The 17,597-nt window shown below is 37.6% G+C and overlaps 1 protein-coding gene across 6 annotated transcripts in view; it reads right to left on the bottom strand.

Annotated features, from left to right (window-relative positions):
* RPRD1A (regulation of nuclear pre-mRNA domain containing 1A) overlaps positions 1-17,597 on the bottom strand; it is a 68,799-nt gene that overhangs the window by 35,478 nt on the left and 15,724 nt on the right. For all 6 annotated transcript variants that reach the window (XR_009733217.1, XR_009733219.1, XR_009733218.1 and 3 more), the window contains exons 2-4: positions 4,120-4,249; positions 1,213-1,319; positions 1,036-1,133 (exon numbers count right to left, since the gene is read on the bottom strand). Coding sequence is in view for 3 of the 6 variants with exons in the window: in XM_061399584.1 (XP_061255568.1) it covers positions 1,036-1,133; positions 1,213-1,319; positions 4,120-4,249 (335 nt within the window). In the remaining 3 variants the exon portion in view is untranslated. The remainder of the gene's footprint in view (positions 1-1,035; positions 1,134-1,212; positions 1,320-4,119; positions 4,250-17,597) is intronic.

Below are 17,597 nucleotides of genomic sequence, written 5' to 3'. Positions count from 1 at the left end.
GGACTCTGTGCAACCCCATAGATGGCAGCCCACCAGGCTCCTCTGTCCCTGGGATTCTCCAGGCAAGAATATTGGAGTGGGTTGCCATTTCCTCCTCCAATGCATGAAAGTGAAAAGTGAAAGTGAAGTCGCTCAGTCGTGTCCGACTCTTAGCGATCCCATGGACTGCAGCCCACCAGGCTCCTCCGTCCATGGGATTTTCCAGGCAAGAATACTGGAGTGGGTTGCCATTGCCTTCTCCTCTTATTACTCTACAGGGTACTAATTCCTGCAAACCACATCTGCTTCCAAAGCTCAGCAGGAACCACATTCTGGCTCACATACTGAGTTACGTTTCTGTACCATTTGTAGCCCGTGAAGATATTTACCTTGTTTTAAGAGTATGGCTATGTCTTCATTTTCTCCTTTAAAATTCTATCTGTCCCTCCTATATGTTTGAAACATAGAAGGAGGAAGCTTTAAGACTCAATGCCCACATAATTAAGGTAAAAATGTCTTTTTGGAATCATCTGATGGTTAGAAAATGCTATACTGTACCAATCTGGGAGGACATGGAGTATTAAGATAATGATTCTAATTCATCTGATTTTACCACGGAACTACATGGTTCCATATGGTTACACAAAACTATATGAATACATACTTGTTAACTCTAACATGCATTTTTACACATTTAAAAGCAATAATACTTAAAAAGATTGTTTATCTCTATGCATGGAATTTTTAGCATACTTAAACATTAAAATAGTCTTACATTTTATTAAAAAAAAAAACAAACTGTTGAAATGGTGGATATCTCACCAGATCTAATTATACCTAGCAATCAAATACTTTTTATGTGAAATATAATTGCCTAATATACAACACACATTAAACATAAGTGGTTAATCAGAAAATAAGACTTATTCACATAGCTTGTTTCCTGTACCCAGAATTATAAGTCAATTTACAGAAATAAAATAGCAAAATTAGTAAAGCTTGATGGCTACATGAAATACTAGAAATATAACTCCCTCAACAGAGAAAAACTGCTACCTGTGGTGGTTCACTTGGAGATCCTAGAGAGGAACAGTTTTCATTCTCATCCACCTTTATCTGCTCATACGTTCGCTTCCTAGGCTTCTTGTCACCATCTGAGATGAAAGAACATTTAACTTTTAATGAGAGAACACATTTCAATGAAGAGAGAATGATAAAAGATTATATACTTACAAAGAGCTTGCTTAAGTTGTTCTAATACATCATTTTCATAAACAGACCTTTCTTCCCAAATAGATAGCACTCTTCCAAGGTGCTTCTTACAACTTTCATCAGTTTCACTAAAGAGAAGATAAAAACATTAACAGTAAAATGCACAGTTGCCATTGCAAAGATAATGGTGATTTTAAATACAATGGTCACCCATTCCCTGAAAAAAGCTGCCCAAATGTTTACTAAGTTTCACTATGTGACCAGCAGTTCAAGGGTGAAGTGACCAAGACAGACATACTCTCTGCTTCCCTTAAAGAACTCAGAGACATACTACTGAGCAAAAAATTAAAAAAGAATGATGAAAGTGCTAGTACTGGTGACAAGGGGTTATCAAGAAAGTACCTCTAACCTAACGGGGGCTGAACATAAAGCTAAGAAGACTGCCAATAGGTGATTTTGAGGCTTATTTAATAAATATTTACTGATCAATGTATGATCTCTGACAATGGAGATACAAATGGAGCTTTACGGCAGCTGTTATTTGTAAGAGCCACAAAAGAGAACAGAGCGTTAAAGATGGGTTTAACAGAGACATGGCCCAATTCAAGAGAGATAAGGAAAGGCATGGGAGGAAGAGTATTTGAAAAAATGATATATTTATTCTGAATTCTGAAGACTGGACACACAGAAGTGGGAAACAGCCTACTCCCAACCACTTCCCAGCACCTTCACCACTCCCACTGGAGACTGAAGCACTATGATCTCCTGACTGGATTTTTGTAACAGCCTTTTCATTGGTTTCCCAGGCTCTACTCCTTCATCCTATTCTCTACTAAGGTAAATCATTGCATACTGCTCTCAGTCCTCTAAGAACCACTAATTATACCAAGGAAAAAAGCAAAGACTTTATTTACCCTGGGCCACAAACTGGGCATGTTCTATTTCCTGGCTACCTCTTAGACCACATTTCCTAAATACAAATCTTGCTGATCCTCAAATATGCCCAGCACATGGCTGTCTCACTGTGTCTGCCTCGAGTTTTCTCTACCCAGGATCCTTTCCTGCTAGTCAAATGGCCCCTTTCATCCCTCCCTTCAGTCTCTGTTCCCCCAAACTGTCAATCCTTACCTCATGAAATAAGTGTCATCACACTCTCGAGCTTCTTCCCTGCTTTATGTTTCTTCGTAGTACTTATCTCTCTTTTTTTTGACATTTTTAGATATATTCAGTTGTATTATTCTATTATCCACTGAAATTTAAGCTCCACTAGAACAGAACTTTATAGTTCATTCACTATTGTATCCTCACTGACCAGCACAAAGTAGATGGTCAATAAATATTTTATGGAATATTAGGAAAAGGCAATACATAAAAAAAGCCCAAGCCAGAGAGAACTAAAAGTTTAGTTAACTTAAACTACATAAACTACAGTGTGTGGGGAGGCGGCGGGGAGGAAGAGGAGAAATGTGAGCAAGTCTGAAGAAGTAGACTGGGCCAGGGAAGGAACACCTGAAGGCTTACTCAGGACTTCAGACCTGACCTCTAGAGAAACGAGAACCACTCAAAGACAAAAGACTGTTATAGTCCATTCTACAACTATGGCTACAGTTTCCTAGATGGATTAAACAACACTGGAGGCTACTGCAATTATACAGAAATGACATTATGGTAACTGGAATGACAGGAAGCCTAAGAACCAAGAGAACTATATGTACTATATGGGATAAAGCGAGTGAAGGAGAAAGGACAGTGTGATACATTATAAATCACGGTATCACAGAGAGTTCCCAATAACACCTAATTTTTCACAGGGGCATCAGGATAGATGAAGTTGCCATTCATCAAGAAAGTGAACGTAGAGAAGGATCAAGTTTGACAGGGAGGAAGGATATTGTGAATTCACTAAGAGACACAGTTAAGTCTCAGATGTGTGGAAGCATACAACTAGAAATCAATAGGCAACTGGATATACCTACAAGAATAAAAGGAAAAACACTGGACTGGAACAAAGATTATTAGCTATTAGGGTGTGGATAATAACTAAATATATGAAATGTACGAAATCACCCAGAGGGCTAGTAAAGAATATGACACCAGGAGGCCTTGGACTAAATTCTAAGAAACACCAGCACCTGAAAAGATGGTAATAGACAGTATCTAAATTGAAGGATAAATAATATTAATTTAAGAAAGCAACATACAGCAGTGTTTCACACTCTGTAATTCTTAAAAAAAAAAAAAATCTACTGTGACTAAACTTTAGGGCATGTGGTGAGTATATTTTCATTCTTAAATCATTCATTCAACACAGATCATCATTCACCACTGAATTCTACAAATTAGACTGATGTAATTGCCTACCCCAATGTTTACCCAGTAATCTACCAAATATCTACATATAATACTTGGAAATAAGCATTTTAAATGCACAGACTTCTACCTTCAGAATTTTTCTATAGCAAAATTTTCAACAGGCTTGTGATTATTTTAAATATTCTGTATTAACAAAGCATTTAAAAATGTTGTGACATATACCCACACACCAGAAAACATTAAAATCATTATATGCAATACGACAGAAAGGGGTAAGTTTTTCCAGAAATACTAGTTGGAAGATTGATCATTATAAGCACACAAATTTTCAATTCAACACACTTACTCACTCTTAATAAACTTCATTTCAATATGGCAGTTGCTTTTGGTCACTAAAGAAACAGGTGAACTCCAAATGCCCACCTAAGCAAAACCTTTTCCTTCACACAGGTATTTAACACATTTATAGATGCCATCACTGGTAAGTCTTCTCAAATGAAAACTTCAAAGAAATACAACTTATTTTTTTATTTTAATGTCTTAAGACAAGTTTTAGCAAAAGGACATATTAGACATTTACAACAGATTACCTAGTACCCAAAACAATTATCATACCTTGAAACATGCTTAAAAGCCTCCACTATAACTGGTGCAAAATCTTTTGTAAACTCTGGCCCCTTCCTTTTGCTGTTCTGAATGACATCATTAGCTAGGTAGAGAAAAGTAAGCTTCCTGTTCGGTTTGGCTGGAAAAAACAAACAAACAAACAAACTAATTAAAATACCCTCAACTTAACTGAGACAAATTTTCTCAATAACTGAAATTAAGCAGTTTGAGAACTACAACAAACTTACTAGCCTTTGTATATTAGGTTCAACCCTAGCTTCTCATTCTACTGCTAAATTCAGCAAGTCAATATTCTTTAAGGGATAACTACTCTATTGTTTCTGAAGATCACTCACATAAGAGAAAAAAGAGAACTCATGAGGCAGAGGTAGCCAATATTTCCTTACAGTTTTACTAAGTCATCTAAACCATTTATCTTTGATTGGTTATCTTATCATTAGTTACAAATTAAGTTTTATACATGGAAATCATCACATCTGTGTAAAAATGTATTTCTGTGACTATTCTGTACCAAATTTTATTAAAACTATTAAACACTACATGAAATACAGCCACTTAAAATAAGATGGTGATTGGTCATGTTATTAAAATGGTACCTTAAATCTTAACTGAACTTATGACTATTTTATTGACAATACATATACTGATTTAAAAATCAATCATTAAGTTACCATGAAACAAAAGAGAACAAAATGTAAGCCAGGTTGAAAGAGGCATTACTTCGATCAATTACAGATTTTTTCACTTACGAAATAAATATTTGTCAAGCTAACAGAGTAAATGTTAGAGAAACCAAGTAGACAAAGTTTAGATGTCCTCCCATTTTGGATTACATGGCCTTAAATAACTGATTTATCTTGACAAAAATACGCCCCTACTCACAATATTCTGTGGGTACGATAACCAGAATACATTTTTACTGATTAAATGTTAAGTGGCATAAAAGTACTGAATATGACTTAAAATTCATATATATATATATATGTGGAAAAACTAGTTGAACACAACCTCTTATACTATTTTCACAGTAGTATTTTACTAGAATTAGAATCATTCAAAGTTGTACAATTATATTCACGAACAGCATACTTTGTGACATCCACATTACGCTGGTGTAGGGGACTTACTCTAAGGACTTATAATCCAGTGTACTATTCACGTGGGCCAGTTTATTGGATTTAAGGCAAATATTTGGCCATATAGCATTTAGTCCTCAAGATATGAGTATTTAATATAAAATTTAAGCCATTTTTGAGTTCACATTTTTCTTTTAGAGACTGTAAAATATTGAGTCACCACTGATCAGACCTTACAAACCTGTAGTGCCCATTGACTGCAGTCTACCAATTACTGGGCTTTTGAAAGTTGCTGGCACAGAATAAAGATAAAGGGAGAGATGGTAATAACAGAGACCAACTTCTAATTCTTCTGGCTCTTGTCTGGTCAGCTAAACCATAGAGGACAACTGATTAAGATACCAAGACCCTTTCCTATGAAGATTATAATAGTAAATTTCCAGTATTCAACCTTATCGTTAAAAAAAACAAAAAAAATCCTAACCTTTGCCCACAGAAAACCTCACACAAACAAAAGGCCTTATTTAATCTAAATATTAAAAGTATTAATCCAAGTATTTGCATTCTTGACATCAAAAAGAATTTAAACACTCAAATTTGTTTTTAGCACCTTAATATATATATAAAACCTAATTTAATCCAAATAATGTAAAGTATCATTATTATTTACATTTGGCAGTTGAACAAAAATAGACATCAAAAAGGTTATCTGCCTGCAGTAAAATAGCCAGGAAGAGATCAGTCATGATTTGAATTCTAAAAGTCCAATTCCAAAGCATTTCCTCTTAACATTAACAACTGGACTATGCCTCCTGTCATAAATGAAAGTGGGTATGACTTTTTGAGAAGATTTAACAGCAACTCAACCAAAATGTTTCAGAATGTTAATAGTATTATTCACAACAGCTAAAAGGTGAAATAATCCAAGTGTCTGTCAATAGAGGAATGGATAAGCAAAATGTGGTATATAAATACGAATAGACTACTACTTGGTCTGAAAAAGAAAGAACATTCTGACACGAGCTACAATGCTCAGACAGTAAAGAATACACCTGCAGTGAGTGAGACCTGGGTTCCATCCCTGAGATGGGACGATCCCCTGGAGGAGGGCATGGCAACCCACTCCAGTATTCTTGCCTGGAGAATCCCCATGGACAGTGGAGCCTGGCGGGCTACAGTCCATGGGGTCACAAAGAGTCAGACGTGACTGAGCGACTAAGCACACACAGAGCACGTTATGTTAAGTAAACAAGCCTGCCACAAAAAGACATACACTGTATGACTGCATTTATATCAGGTACTTATATATCAGGTACTTAGAATAATCAAATTCATAGACAAAGTAGAACGGGGGCTGTCAGGGGCTAAGAAGAGGAAGATACAGAGAATTACTGTTTAATGGGGATAGAGTTCCAGTTTTATAAGATGAAAAGAGTTCTAGAGATGTATGTTAATGACAGTTGCACAACAGTATAAATATACTTAATACCACTAAAACTTCACACTTAAAAATGATTAAAGTGTTCAATCTTATGTTTTACCACAAAATTTTACCACAAAAATTTTCAAGTATATATTTTATAATTTTTAAAATTTGTGAGCGATTAATCTCTTGAAAATAATTCAGAATCATTTTCTGCAGTGTACACTAAAGAAAAAACTTACAAAATTTCAACATACATTTTCCAGTATATTCCAAAGGATGAACTCTGTACCAGGAGCACAACTTTATAGTATGGGGTCCAAATACCAAGACATTATTTTCATTTTTTCCCTGGTGGAAACCACACCAGGGAAATATGAGAACTACCTAGAAACTGCCATAAATTATACCCTTCTCCAAATTTTCAGGGGGAAAAAAACTTCATGTAGAACAAATAATAAACTAATGGAACAAATTACTTGCTTACAATAAGCAATTCCAGAAGAAATCACACTATTTCCAAATGAATTTTTTTATAAATTGTAAATAACAGATCCATAAATTGTTTCTAAAACACACAAAGCTAACAACAGGGCAAACAAGCCATTTCATAATTTCTTAAAGAAACAACTCTATTGGCAACAGAATATAAGGCTAAATAATGGGTCTGACCTAATCAATTCCTATGTTTTTACTGTTCATAGGGCTCCCTGTAAAGACACCAATTTTCCCAATCTTCCATTCAGTTTAACTCATGTTTATTTAATATTTGCTGTGTGCCATGCTGAGTTTAGACCAAAAATAATCTTTTGTGTTCAATCAGGACTTTGCAACATAAAAACTGGCACAAGATAGGTCATGTGACTACGTGAGTTCTTTTTTTTAAATTCTCTCTCCACTGATACATGATACCAACACTGACAGCAACCATAAACTCAGTATTATATCGCAGTTAGTCTACCCACTCCAGTATTCCGGCCTGGAGAAATCCAGGGACTGTATAGTCCATGGGGTGGCAAAGAGTCGGATCTGACTGACTTTCACCTCACTTCACTTAGTCTGTGTGTGCCCTACTATGTTTGTACCAGTGAGGCATAAGCCAAATAAGGACCAGTCAACATATTGCGAGAAATCATTTTCTTATATCTCACCTCACCAAACAAAATTTTAAGCTCCTGTAGGTACTAAGCATAAAGCTTCCTAGGTGGCACAGTTCAGTTCAGTTGCTCTGTCGGGTCTGACTCTTTGCAATCCCATGGACTGTAGCATGCCAGGTTGTCCTGTCCATCACCAACTCCCGCAGTTTGCCCAAACTCATGTCCATCGAGTCAGTGATGCCATCCAACCATCTCATCCTCTATCGTCCCCTTCTCCTCCTGCCTTCAATCTTTCCTAGCATCAGGGTCTTTTCAAATAAGTCAGTTCTTTGCATCAGGTGGCCAAAGTATTGGAGTTTCAGCTTCAGCATTAGTCCTTCCAATGAATATTCAGGACTGATTTCCGTTAGGATGGACTGGTTGGATCTCCTTGGAGTCCAAGGGACTCTCAAGAGTCTTCTCCGACACCACAGTTCAAAAGCATCAATTCTTTGGTGCTCAGCTTTCTTTATAGTCCAATTCTCACATCCATACATGACTACTGGAAAAACTGTAGCTTTGACTAGATGGACCTTTGTTGGCAAAGTAATGTCTCTGCTTTTTAATATGCTGTCTAGGTTGGTCATAGCCTTTCTTCCAAGGAGCAAGAGTCTTTTAATTTCATGGCTGCAGTCACTTCTGCAGTGATTTTTGGAGCCCAAAAAAGAAAATCTCTCACTGTTTCCATTGTTTCCACATCTATTTGCCATAAAGTGATGGGACCGGATGTCATGATGTTAAGTTTTTTGAATGTTGAGTTTTAAGTCAACTTTTTGACTCTCCTCTTTCACTTTTATCAAGACTCTTTAGTTCTTCTTTGCTTTCTGCTATAAGGGTGGTATTATCTGCATATCTGAGGTTATTGATATTTATCCCGGCAATCTTGATTCCAGCTTGTGCTTCATCCAGCCTGGCATTCCCCATGATGCAGGTAGCACAGTGGAAAAGAATTCATGGAGATGCAGGAGACATGTGTTTGATCACTAGGTCAGAAAGATCCCTTGGAGAAGGAAATGGCAACCCAGTCCAGTATTCCTACTTGTAAAATCCCAAGGAGAGAGGAGCCTGGTGGGCTACAGTCTATGGGGTGCAGAGAGTTGGATGTGACTGAGCATGTGTGCGCACATACACAGGTACTAAGCATAGCCCTTTGTCCAGGGCCCTTGTATATGAACAGGTACATCAAAACAAATAATAATTAAATTCTGAGAGCTAATCTGTGAAAACATAGTATTACCTAAAAAGTTGAGCTGCTGCTGCTAAGTCACTTCAGTCGTGTCCGACTCTGTGCGACCTCATAGACGGCAGCCCACCAGGCTCCCCCGTCCCTGGGATTCTTCAGGCAAGAACACTGGAGTGGGTTGCCGTTTCCTTCTCCAATGCATGAAAGTGAAAAGTGAAAGTGAAGTCACTCAGTCGTATCCGACCCTCAGCGACCCCATGGACTGCAGCCTTCCAGGCTCCTCCATCCATGGGATTTTCCAGGCCAGAGTACTGGAGTGGGGTGCCATACACCTCAAAAAAGGGCAAAGCAAGTTCAGTTCATTACACAAGTAAGAAATAGTTACAGAGTAATTCACAAAGAGGGCTTTCCTGGTGGCTCAGTGGTAAAGAATGTGCCTGTCAAAGCAGGAGACACAGATTTGATCCCTGATCCAGGAAGATCCCACAAGCCTCAAAGCAACTAAGCCCAAGCACCACAGCTACGAGCCTGGGAGCCACAACTACTCCTGGGCCCAAGTGCTGCAACCACTGAAGCACTTACCGGGGAACCCATGCTCTGCAACAAGAGAAGCCACCACAATGAGAAGTCCAAGCACAGCAACTACAGAGTAGCCCCTGCTTGCTGCAACTAGAGAAAAGCCTGCATGGCAATGAAGACCCAGCACAGCCGACAAAAATAAATTTTAAAAATCATAAAAAAAACCCCACAAACAATTCAAAAAAAGATCAATTACAAAGCTTCAAAAAGATGAGACCAGGCTATTAAATTAAGAAAAAGAAACAAACCTATTCAAAGGATTACAGAAATGACATCTAGTCTAATTCATAATGAATTCAAAATCTAGTTTTACTTCTTCATAATCAGCAAGGTAATGGTAAGATCATTACTTATTTTCTTACACTGTTCAGACCACATGCCTACTTGCTTTGATATGATACAGAATATTATAATCTAATTTAATCACTGTTTTATGGAGACTGAAATTTACAACCACAGTAGATGATAATGCTGATAAATACAATAATTAGCTAAAAACATTTTTTTATCTATAAACGTTAAGAATTTTCTTTCTAAGAGACGTCTTCTATATAGAGAAGCAGCAAAAAAATAATAAAAAAAATATTACATACACATGCATGTATACATATACACACAAAATAATGAGTATCAGTGCAATTCTTACAGAAGGAAATGAGAAAACCCATTATCTTGAAACAAAAATCTACTAAAGATGTACTAATTGTTGGACAGCCTCACTTATTTCCGAGATAAACTGATTCACAGACCAGAAAACATGTTCATATGGATGGCTAGGTGGTTATAAGGCAGAAGCTACTTAGTAATATTCTTTGCCACAGAAAATGCAAAACCAGCAGGTGATTCTTGAATGGATTCTATCTATCCCAGATGGGACAAAGAGTTCAGTCAGACACAGACAGCTGCTTCTTAACAGGTGAGGTGGGTGAAAAATGGATAGCGCCGGCATATTCCTGTATCACTGCCAGGATGCTTCAGACTTTTGGTAGCTCATCCCTTGCTTAAAATCCTTCCCAAGATTTTCTATTGTTCTCCACATACATTTTAAATCCTTAACACAACCAAAGGCCCAGAAAGATCTAACTCCACCTCAACACTATTCCTTCTTCAAGCCCGAACTTCCTGGACTCCTACTCCTGCTTTAGACCTCAGTGAAACGGGTTCCTCTGGTTTTTCTCTGACCACCCACCACACACTGGTGAGGCAGTCCTGATATGCTCTCATGCCACCTCATACTTTTCCTATGGAGCATTTATTCCAACCATTTAACTGTTTTTATTTAATCTTGTGCTTCCCAACTAATTCCATCAAAAGTAACAATTGTCAGGCTCATCCACCAATCTATGGAATCAAGTCCAGCAGCTAAGTCATAATTTACTCAACATTCACTAAATCAATAAATTTTAGGCTAAACCTTTATGTCTGTAATTATTTGTTCTACTAACTTAGCTTCTGGTCTTAACCTCACCCAGCTGAAAGGGGAATGCAATTACACTATTCTCAGAAACCTCAACTTCAAATTCACATTACGAAAAGAAGAACTTTCTTACAGATACAGCTACTCTTTATTTTCAATGTATTCACTTCAAATATTTTCCTTTCCCCCTTCCTCCATTCTACAGTTCCTGCAAATCATAACCCCACAGAAAAATAAGCACAGTGTGAATGGGAAGGTCAAAGAACTATAAATGTTAATCAATTAAAGCCATCAAGACAAAAGTCTGACACTAAAGTTGGCAAGATTATGAGTTAAGATTATCCTCTTTAAATACCTTCAAACATGATTAAAATTTAAATTAGTGTGAATTTTTACAAAAATAATTTGGCAATACCTATGAAAAATGTAAATGCATAAATCCCTTCACCCTGCAAACTTCCCTTTTAGGACTTTATCTTGTGGTATCTTCTCATAAATGCACAAAAAACCATGAAGGATATTCACGAAACAACACAAAAGACAGAATTAGATAAATCATGATATATTCATATAATCCATAGTCTATAGCTATTAAAAACTGAAATAGATTTATATACAAATATAGAAAGAGATCTAAGACATATTATTGAATTAAACATATCCACACACACAGTAGATAGCTTTACTTTGGGGGAAGATCAAGAATCTAAAGGGGATTCAGAATTACCAAAATAGAATTGTCATAACAGGGAAACACTTGAGCTATATATTAAATGATGCACGTGAGCCACATACTGAAAAGGGCTCCTGAGCAGTGTGGACTTGCTGCTCTTCCAAAGCACAAACTTCACCCAAGACCACTGTACCACTATAAAAGACAATGCAAAATGGAAAAGATCTGAAGAATACATGTCACACTGTTCACATTATGCATATAGAGTGGAACTGAAACTACAACTTTTTTGGTCTACTAAAAATAATATCTTTAAAATAATACTAAGTTTCTTAAGACCTAGGCACTATTCTAAAAGTTAATTACATATCTCTTTTAATCTTCAAAACAACCCTACAGAGTAATTATCCCCATTTACCAATGAAATAAGTGTTGAAGTAATTAAATGCACTCAGAGAAATGCACTAAAATCAACCAACACCTACTACAATCCCTAAATAGTGTTTTATTAACCAAAGCAGGAACTACATAAGATGAGCCTGTAACATCTTGTCATGATAAAAGTAAGAAACTGCAGCAAGCCAGGCGGGCGCCACCTGCCGGGGTCCAGCCCCGGCTGATCCAGGCTATTCGAAGGAGAGACGGCATAGGTGACCTATTTATTTAAATATTTATCAAAGATATAAAGAGTAATAGAATGAGGATAGCTCAGTGAGGAAATTCAGTGGAGAAAAGAGGCTGAAATAAGGATAGCTCAGTGAGGAAATTCAGTGGAGAAAAGAGGCTGAATAATTCAGCCAGAAAGAACGACATGGTGAAACCAAGTTTCGGTGAACAAGGCCCGCACTTTATTTTCCAAAGTGGTTTTTATACCTTAAGTTATGCACAGAGGATAATGGGGGAAGGGGTAGAGTCATGCAGCAAGCCAGGCTTTCTTCCTGCAAACTTATCATATGCAAAAGCTTAGGTGATTTGCATCATCTTCTGGCCCGGAGGCCTGTTAACATTTTAAGACGCTTTCTTCAGAAAACTTTTTCTCTAAAGGTGATTGGTCAGGAGCCACCCTCCAAAAGCATTAGATAAAGCTGCATTCCTACAGAGCAAAGGTGTGGTGGGCTACAACAAGAAAAAGAATTAACTCAAGGGTCCCAGGTTACAAACATTAAAGCTACTACTTACACCAATTATATTAATCAATACACTGCCAGGGACACAGCAGGTAAGGGATATGGAAACTTAGCAGCAAACATTGGCCCAACAAGTGAAAATCCCTTCACCAATACAATTTCAAATCAATCTTTTAACTACTCAAAAGAATCTGTGTTTAGACAGTTTAGAACATCTCCTGCCTCTCACAGTTGGGAGGCTCTGAACAATCACATGTGGCCGGAAAAACCTATTCAGGCAGGCCAGAGGATTTCCAAAGGAGTTTGTAGGTTAAACACTGTCACACCCAGGAAGTATTAACTGGAACTGTAAGCTAACTCTTTTTCAGAGAGAGGTAGTGGGGGACAGCCCCCCGTAAAGTCAGAGGTGTAGGTGAAAGCACAAAGCAGAAAGTAGGCAGACTCTGGTTTTGGGGGTAGATGCTCGAGAATTTCCAGGGGGACTCCTGAAGCTCGATCCCGCCTTTGCGTATGCCGAGCCTCCTTCCTCATGACCTTTGTCATGGGTGGAGTTCCTCACGCTGGCTCCTGGCAGAGATAGAATTCCAGTTGAGCTATTCCAGATCCTGAAAGATGATGCTGTGGAAAGTGCTGCACTCAATATGCAATATGCAATATGCACTCAATATGCAATATGCACTCAATATGCAATATGCCGGCTCCTGGCAAGAAACCTATTTTAAAACCTACCAGAGTTGTATCCAAAAGACATAGGCAACACTCCAGGATACGGCCATTGACCAAAGAATATCAAAAAGATGACTGAATGGTCTGAAACATAATCATCTAAAAATCTGTAAGTTCATAAAAAATACTTAAAAAAGTGGTTGCTATTCAGTTGACAAAGGCGGGGAAATGAGCCATTTAGCCTCTTCTTCCTGTGTGAACTGTATTCCAGAGTCAATGGTTGATGAAGGGAAGTTCTTATACACAAATGCTCAAATTTCAGCATGCTCAGAATCACTTAGAGGGCCTGTTAATACGCAGATAACTGGGTTCCTACTGACACAGTTTCTGAGATAGATCTGGGACAGGACCCAATAATTTGCATTTTCAACAAATACTCAGGTGATACTGATTCTGCAGAGGCCCATGTTTTTGAGAACCACTGTTAGAAAAGAACTCTGGATAATAAACACAGAAAGAATGAAATAATTAAAAATCCATAATTTTGCAACTCCTGATAGAAAGTCTAACCAACTACCATCACAAGCTGCTCAAAGCACTTGGTGAAAGGTGATGGTGCATGTGTGCGTGTGCCCAGTCACGTTTGAGCTTTGCGGTCCCAAGGACTATAGCCCGCCAGGCTCCTCTGTCCATGGGATGAATACTGGAGTGGGTTGCCGTTTCTTCCTCCAGGGGATCTTTCCGACCCAGAGATCGAATCCACATCTCCTGAGTCTCCTGCATTGGCAGGTGGATTCTTTACCACTGCCCCATCTGGGAAGCCTGTGAAAGGTGATAGGGAACTTTTTAACAGATCCACAATGATAACAACTAAATCTACTGATCAATCTCACTTTTAAACAGAAAACAAACTTGACATTAGATATCTCTTAATGTGGTGCAGCAAGAAGTGCATAAAACAGGCAATAAAGTATTCTTTGAGAATGACACCATAAGGATGGAATCAGTCAAATGCCTAAGGAGGGAAATTATACAGTCCAACTGATAATCTCAACAAATAAACTGCATGAAAAAATGTGTGTGGGGGAGGAGACACAAATTTAAGAGACCTATTAACCAAATATGATAAATGGACCTTGTTGGATTCTGTTCTGAACATTAACTACAAAAAGACATTTTTCAGGGAATCTAGGATACTGAACATGAACTAGGTTCAAAAAAATTTTTTTTATTTAAGTCAACAAAGTTAACTTTGTTAGGTGTGACAGAGCTCTTACAATTATACTAAAATTTTAACATAAAGCTTACTTTATCAATTATAAATATATGTAAATGGTCTGAAGTCTAGGTTTTGCTTTAAAAAAAATACGGGAAAAAAGTATCAGGGTAGGGAAGATTTAAGGAGATGAAATTAGAAAGACATAACATTAATAATGCTGAAGCTGGATGATGGGTTCACTGAAGTTCAAAATCTTATTGTCTCCTACTTCTGTATATAATTTTGTCTATCATAAACAGTTAAAAATCTAAGTAAAGTTGGAGTGTAAAAAATGAAATCTCCTTTCATCTCCACCCCCTTATCATGAATGAGCTCATTATTATAGTGTATCCTTTCCACACCATTAACTGTGCCTTTGCAAATACCATATACTCATTCACATGTCCACAGATACCCACAGAGGATTTTTTTCTTCAATAAGATCACACTATACATAACGTTTTGCAGTTTTTTCACACTTTAATATCCAAAGAATTTTTGTATTCATAAACAGATCTGTCACCAAACTCTTTAGGAGCCTCATTCCTTTTAATAACTACTTAGTTGATGCTTTTGAACTGTGGTGTTGGAGAAGACTCTTGAGAGTCCCTTGGACTGCAAAGAGATCCAACCAGTCCATCCTGAAGGAGACCAGTCCTGGGTATTCATTGAAAGGACTGATGCTGAGGCTGAAACTCCAATACTTTAGCCAACTGATGCGAAGAACTGACTCATTTAAAAAGACCCTGATGCTGGGAAAGATTGAAGGCAGGAGGAGAAGGGGACAACAGAGGTTAAGATGGTTGGATGGCATCACTGACACGATGAACATAAGTTTGAGTAGACTCCGGGAGTTGGTGATGGACAGGAAGCGTGGCGTGCTGCAGTCCATGGGGTCGCAAAGAGTTGGACACAACTGAATGACTCAACTGTGGTCACATGAGACATATATATGTTGTTTCAAATCTTTAATATATTTTAGCTTTGTAAACCTGAGCAAGTATGTCTACAGCATAGATTCTAACAGGCAGAGGTAATAGGTTAAAAGGCATGTTGTTTAAATTTTGACAGACATTGTCAGGCTGCCCACCAAGGAGGGCAATTGCTTGAACTCCTACCACATAAAAATGTTCATTTCTCTACATCATCAACATACTACTATTAATATTTAAGATCTCTGCCAATCTCCCCAGAGTAAAATGATTGTGTTTTTCTTTGTAATTCCCTATATACTACTAAAACTTATTTATTTTCCTTCTTTTGTAAATTGCCTATTCAGATCATATTCCCCATTTTTCTACTGAGCTTTTTATTATCAAAACTCCCAAGAGCATTTTATATGTTATAAATATTAGCTTTTTCCTATTTTAGGTAGTGCAAATATTTTCTCTGAACCTGTTGCTTAAAACTGAAACTTGGTATTTTCTGCATTCAGGGATTTTATACTTTCATGTGTTCAAATCTATTTCCTATATGACTCATGGCCTATACTTTATTCATGATCCAAAACTAGAAATTATAAATATGTATTTTTTCTTAGATGACTCTATAGTTGAATCTATTCAGTGCTGTATCTGTAATTCAACTGAATTAATTTCATATATGATATAAGTTAGGAATAAGTTAAGAATTACTTGTTAATATCCTCTTTGGCCTTCTGTATCTGTAATTCAACTGAATTAATTTCATATATGATATAAGTTAGGAATAAGTTAAGAATTACTTGTTAATATCCTCTTTGGCCTTCCCAGGTGACGTTAGTGGTAAAGAACCTGCCTGCCAATGCAGGAGACTTAAGACATGCAGGTTCAATCCCTGGGTCAGGAAGATCCTCTGGAGGAGGGCATGGCAACCTACTCCAATATTCTTGCCCCGAGAATCCCCATGAACAGATGGCAGGCTATAGTCATAGGGTGGTAAAGAGCTGGATACAAATGAAGCAACTCAGCACATAGCACATCCTATCTCTTATCCCATGAATTTCAGGCGTCTAATTCGCCAAATGCCCACATAAAATAGGCCTCACTAATCTCTACTCTGTGTCTTCCATATATATTATTCCTGTACCAATAACATACTCGGCTCATTTCATGTCTTTACAGTCTCCATGGATACTGAGAAGGGCATACTATTTCCATTACTGTTTTCCGGTCAAAACTGTCAAAATTCTCAAGACAAAAACTGCCATGGCTCTTCCTGCACATTCATGTTTTCCAAAGGTTTACAGAATTAGAGTTCTGTATTTCTCACAGACTGCTCTGAACTTACAGATTAATGTGAGGGTAACTGACCTCTTTGCAAGCAAGTTTACTTAGCAGTTTTACCTACTATTGTATTTTTAAAACACATACAATAAAGGCATACTTTAAAATAATAAAAAGCAAAAGTGCCTGGCATACAGCTACATTAAAATAAACTTATTAAAATACTTAACACAACACATAAACCTGAAAATACCCTATAATACCAAAGACAAGAAAACATTGGTAGAAAACACTAGTCTCAGAGTAACAAATGACGCGTCCTAATTCCAATATAAAGACCAATTTGTAGGAGACTTCGGCTTCTGAGAAAATAGAGCAGACATACGTTCTTCTGCTGCTGCTAAGTCGCTTCAGTCGTGTCCGACTCTGTGTGACCCTAGAGACGGCAGCCCACCAGGCTTCCCCGTCCCTGGGATTCTCTAGGCAAGAACACTGCAGTGGGTTGCCATTTCCTTCTCCAATGCATGAAAGTGAAAAGTGAAAGTGAAGTCGCTCAGTCGTGTCCAACTCTAGCGACCCCATGGACTGCAGCCCACCAGGCTCCTCCGTCCATGGGCTTTTCCAGGCAAAAGTACTGGAGTGGGGTGCCATTGCCTTCTCCTACGTTCTTCTAGTCCTCCTCAAAGTAAAACTACAAATCCTGGACATCATAAATAAACCAAAC

Source organism: Bos javanicus, chromosome 24, assembly GCF_032452875.1.
Source record: "Bos javanicus breed banteng chromosome 24, ARS-OSU_banteng_1.0, whole genome shotgun sequence".
Taxonomy (NCBI): domain Eukaryota; kingdom Metazoa; phylum Chordata; class Mammalia; order Artiodactyla; family Bovidae; genus Bos; species Bos javanicus.
The sequence above is the reverse complement of the archived record's forward strand: the minus strand, read 5'-3'. Positions and strand labels throughout refer to the sequence as shown.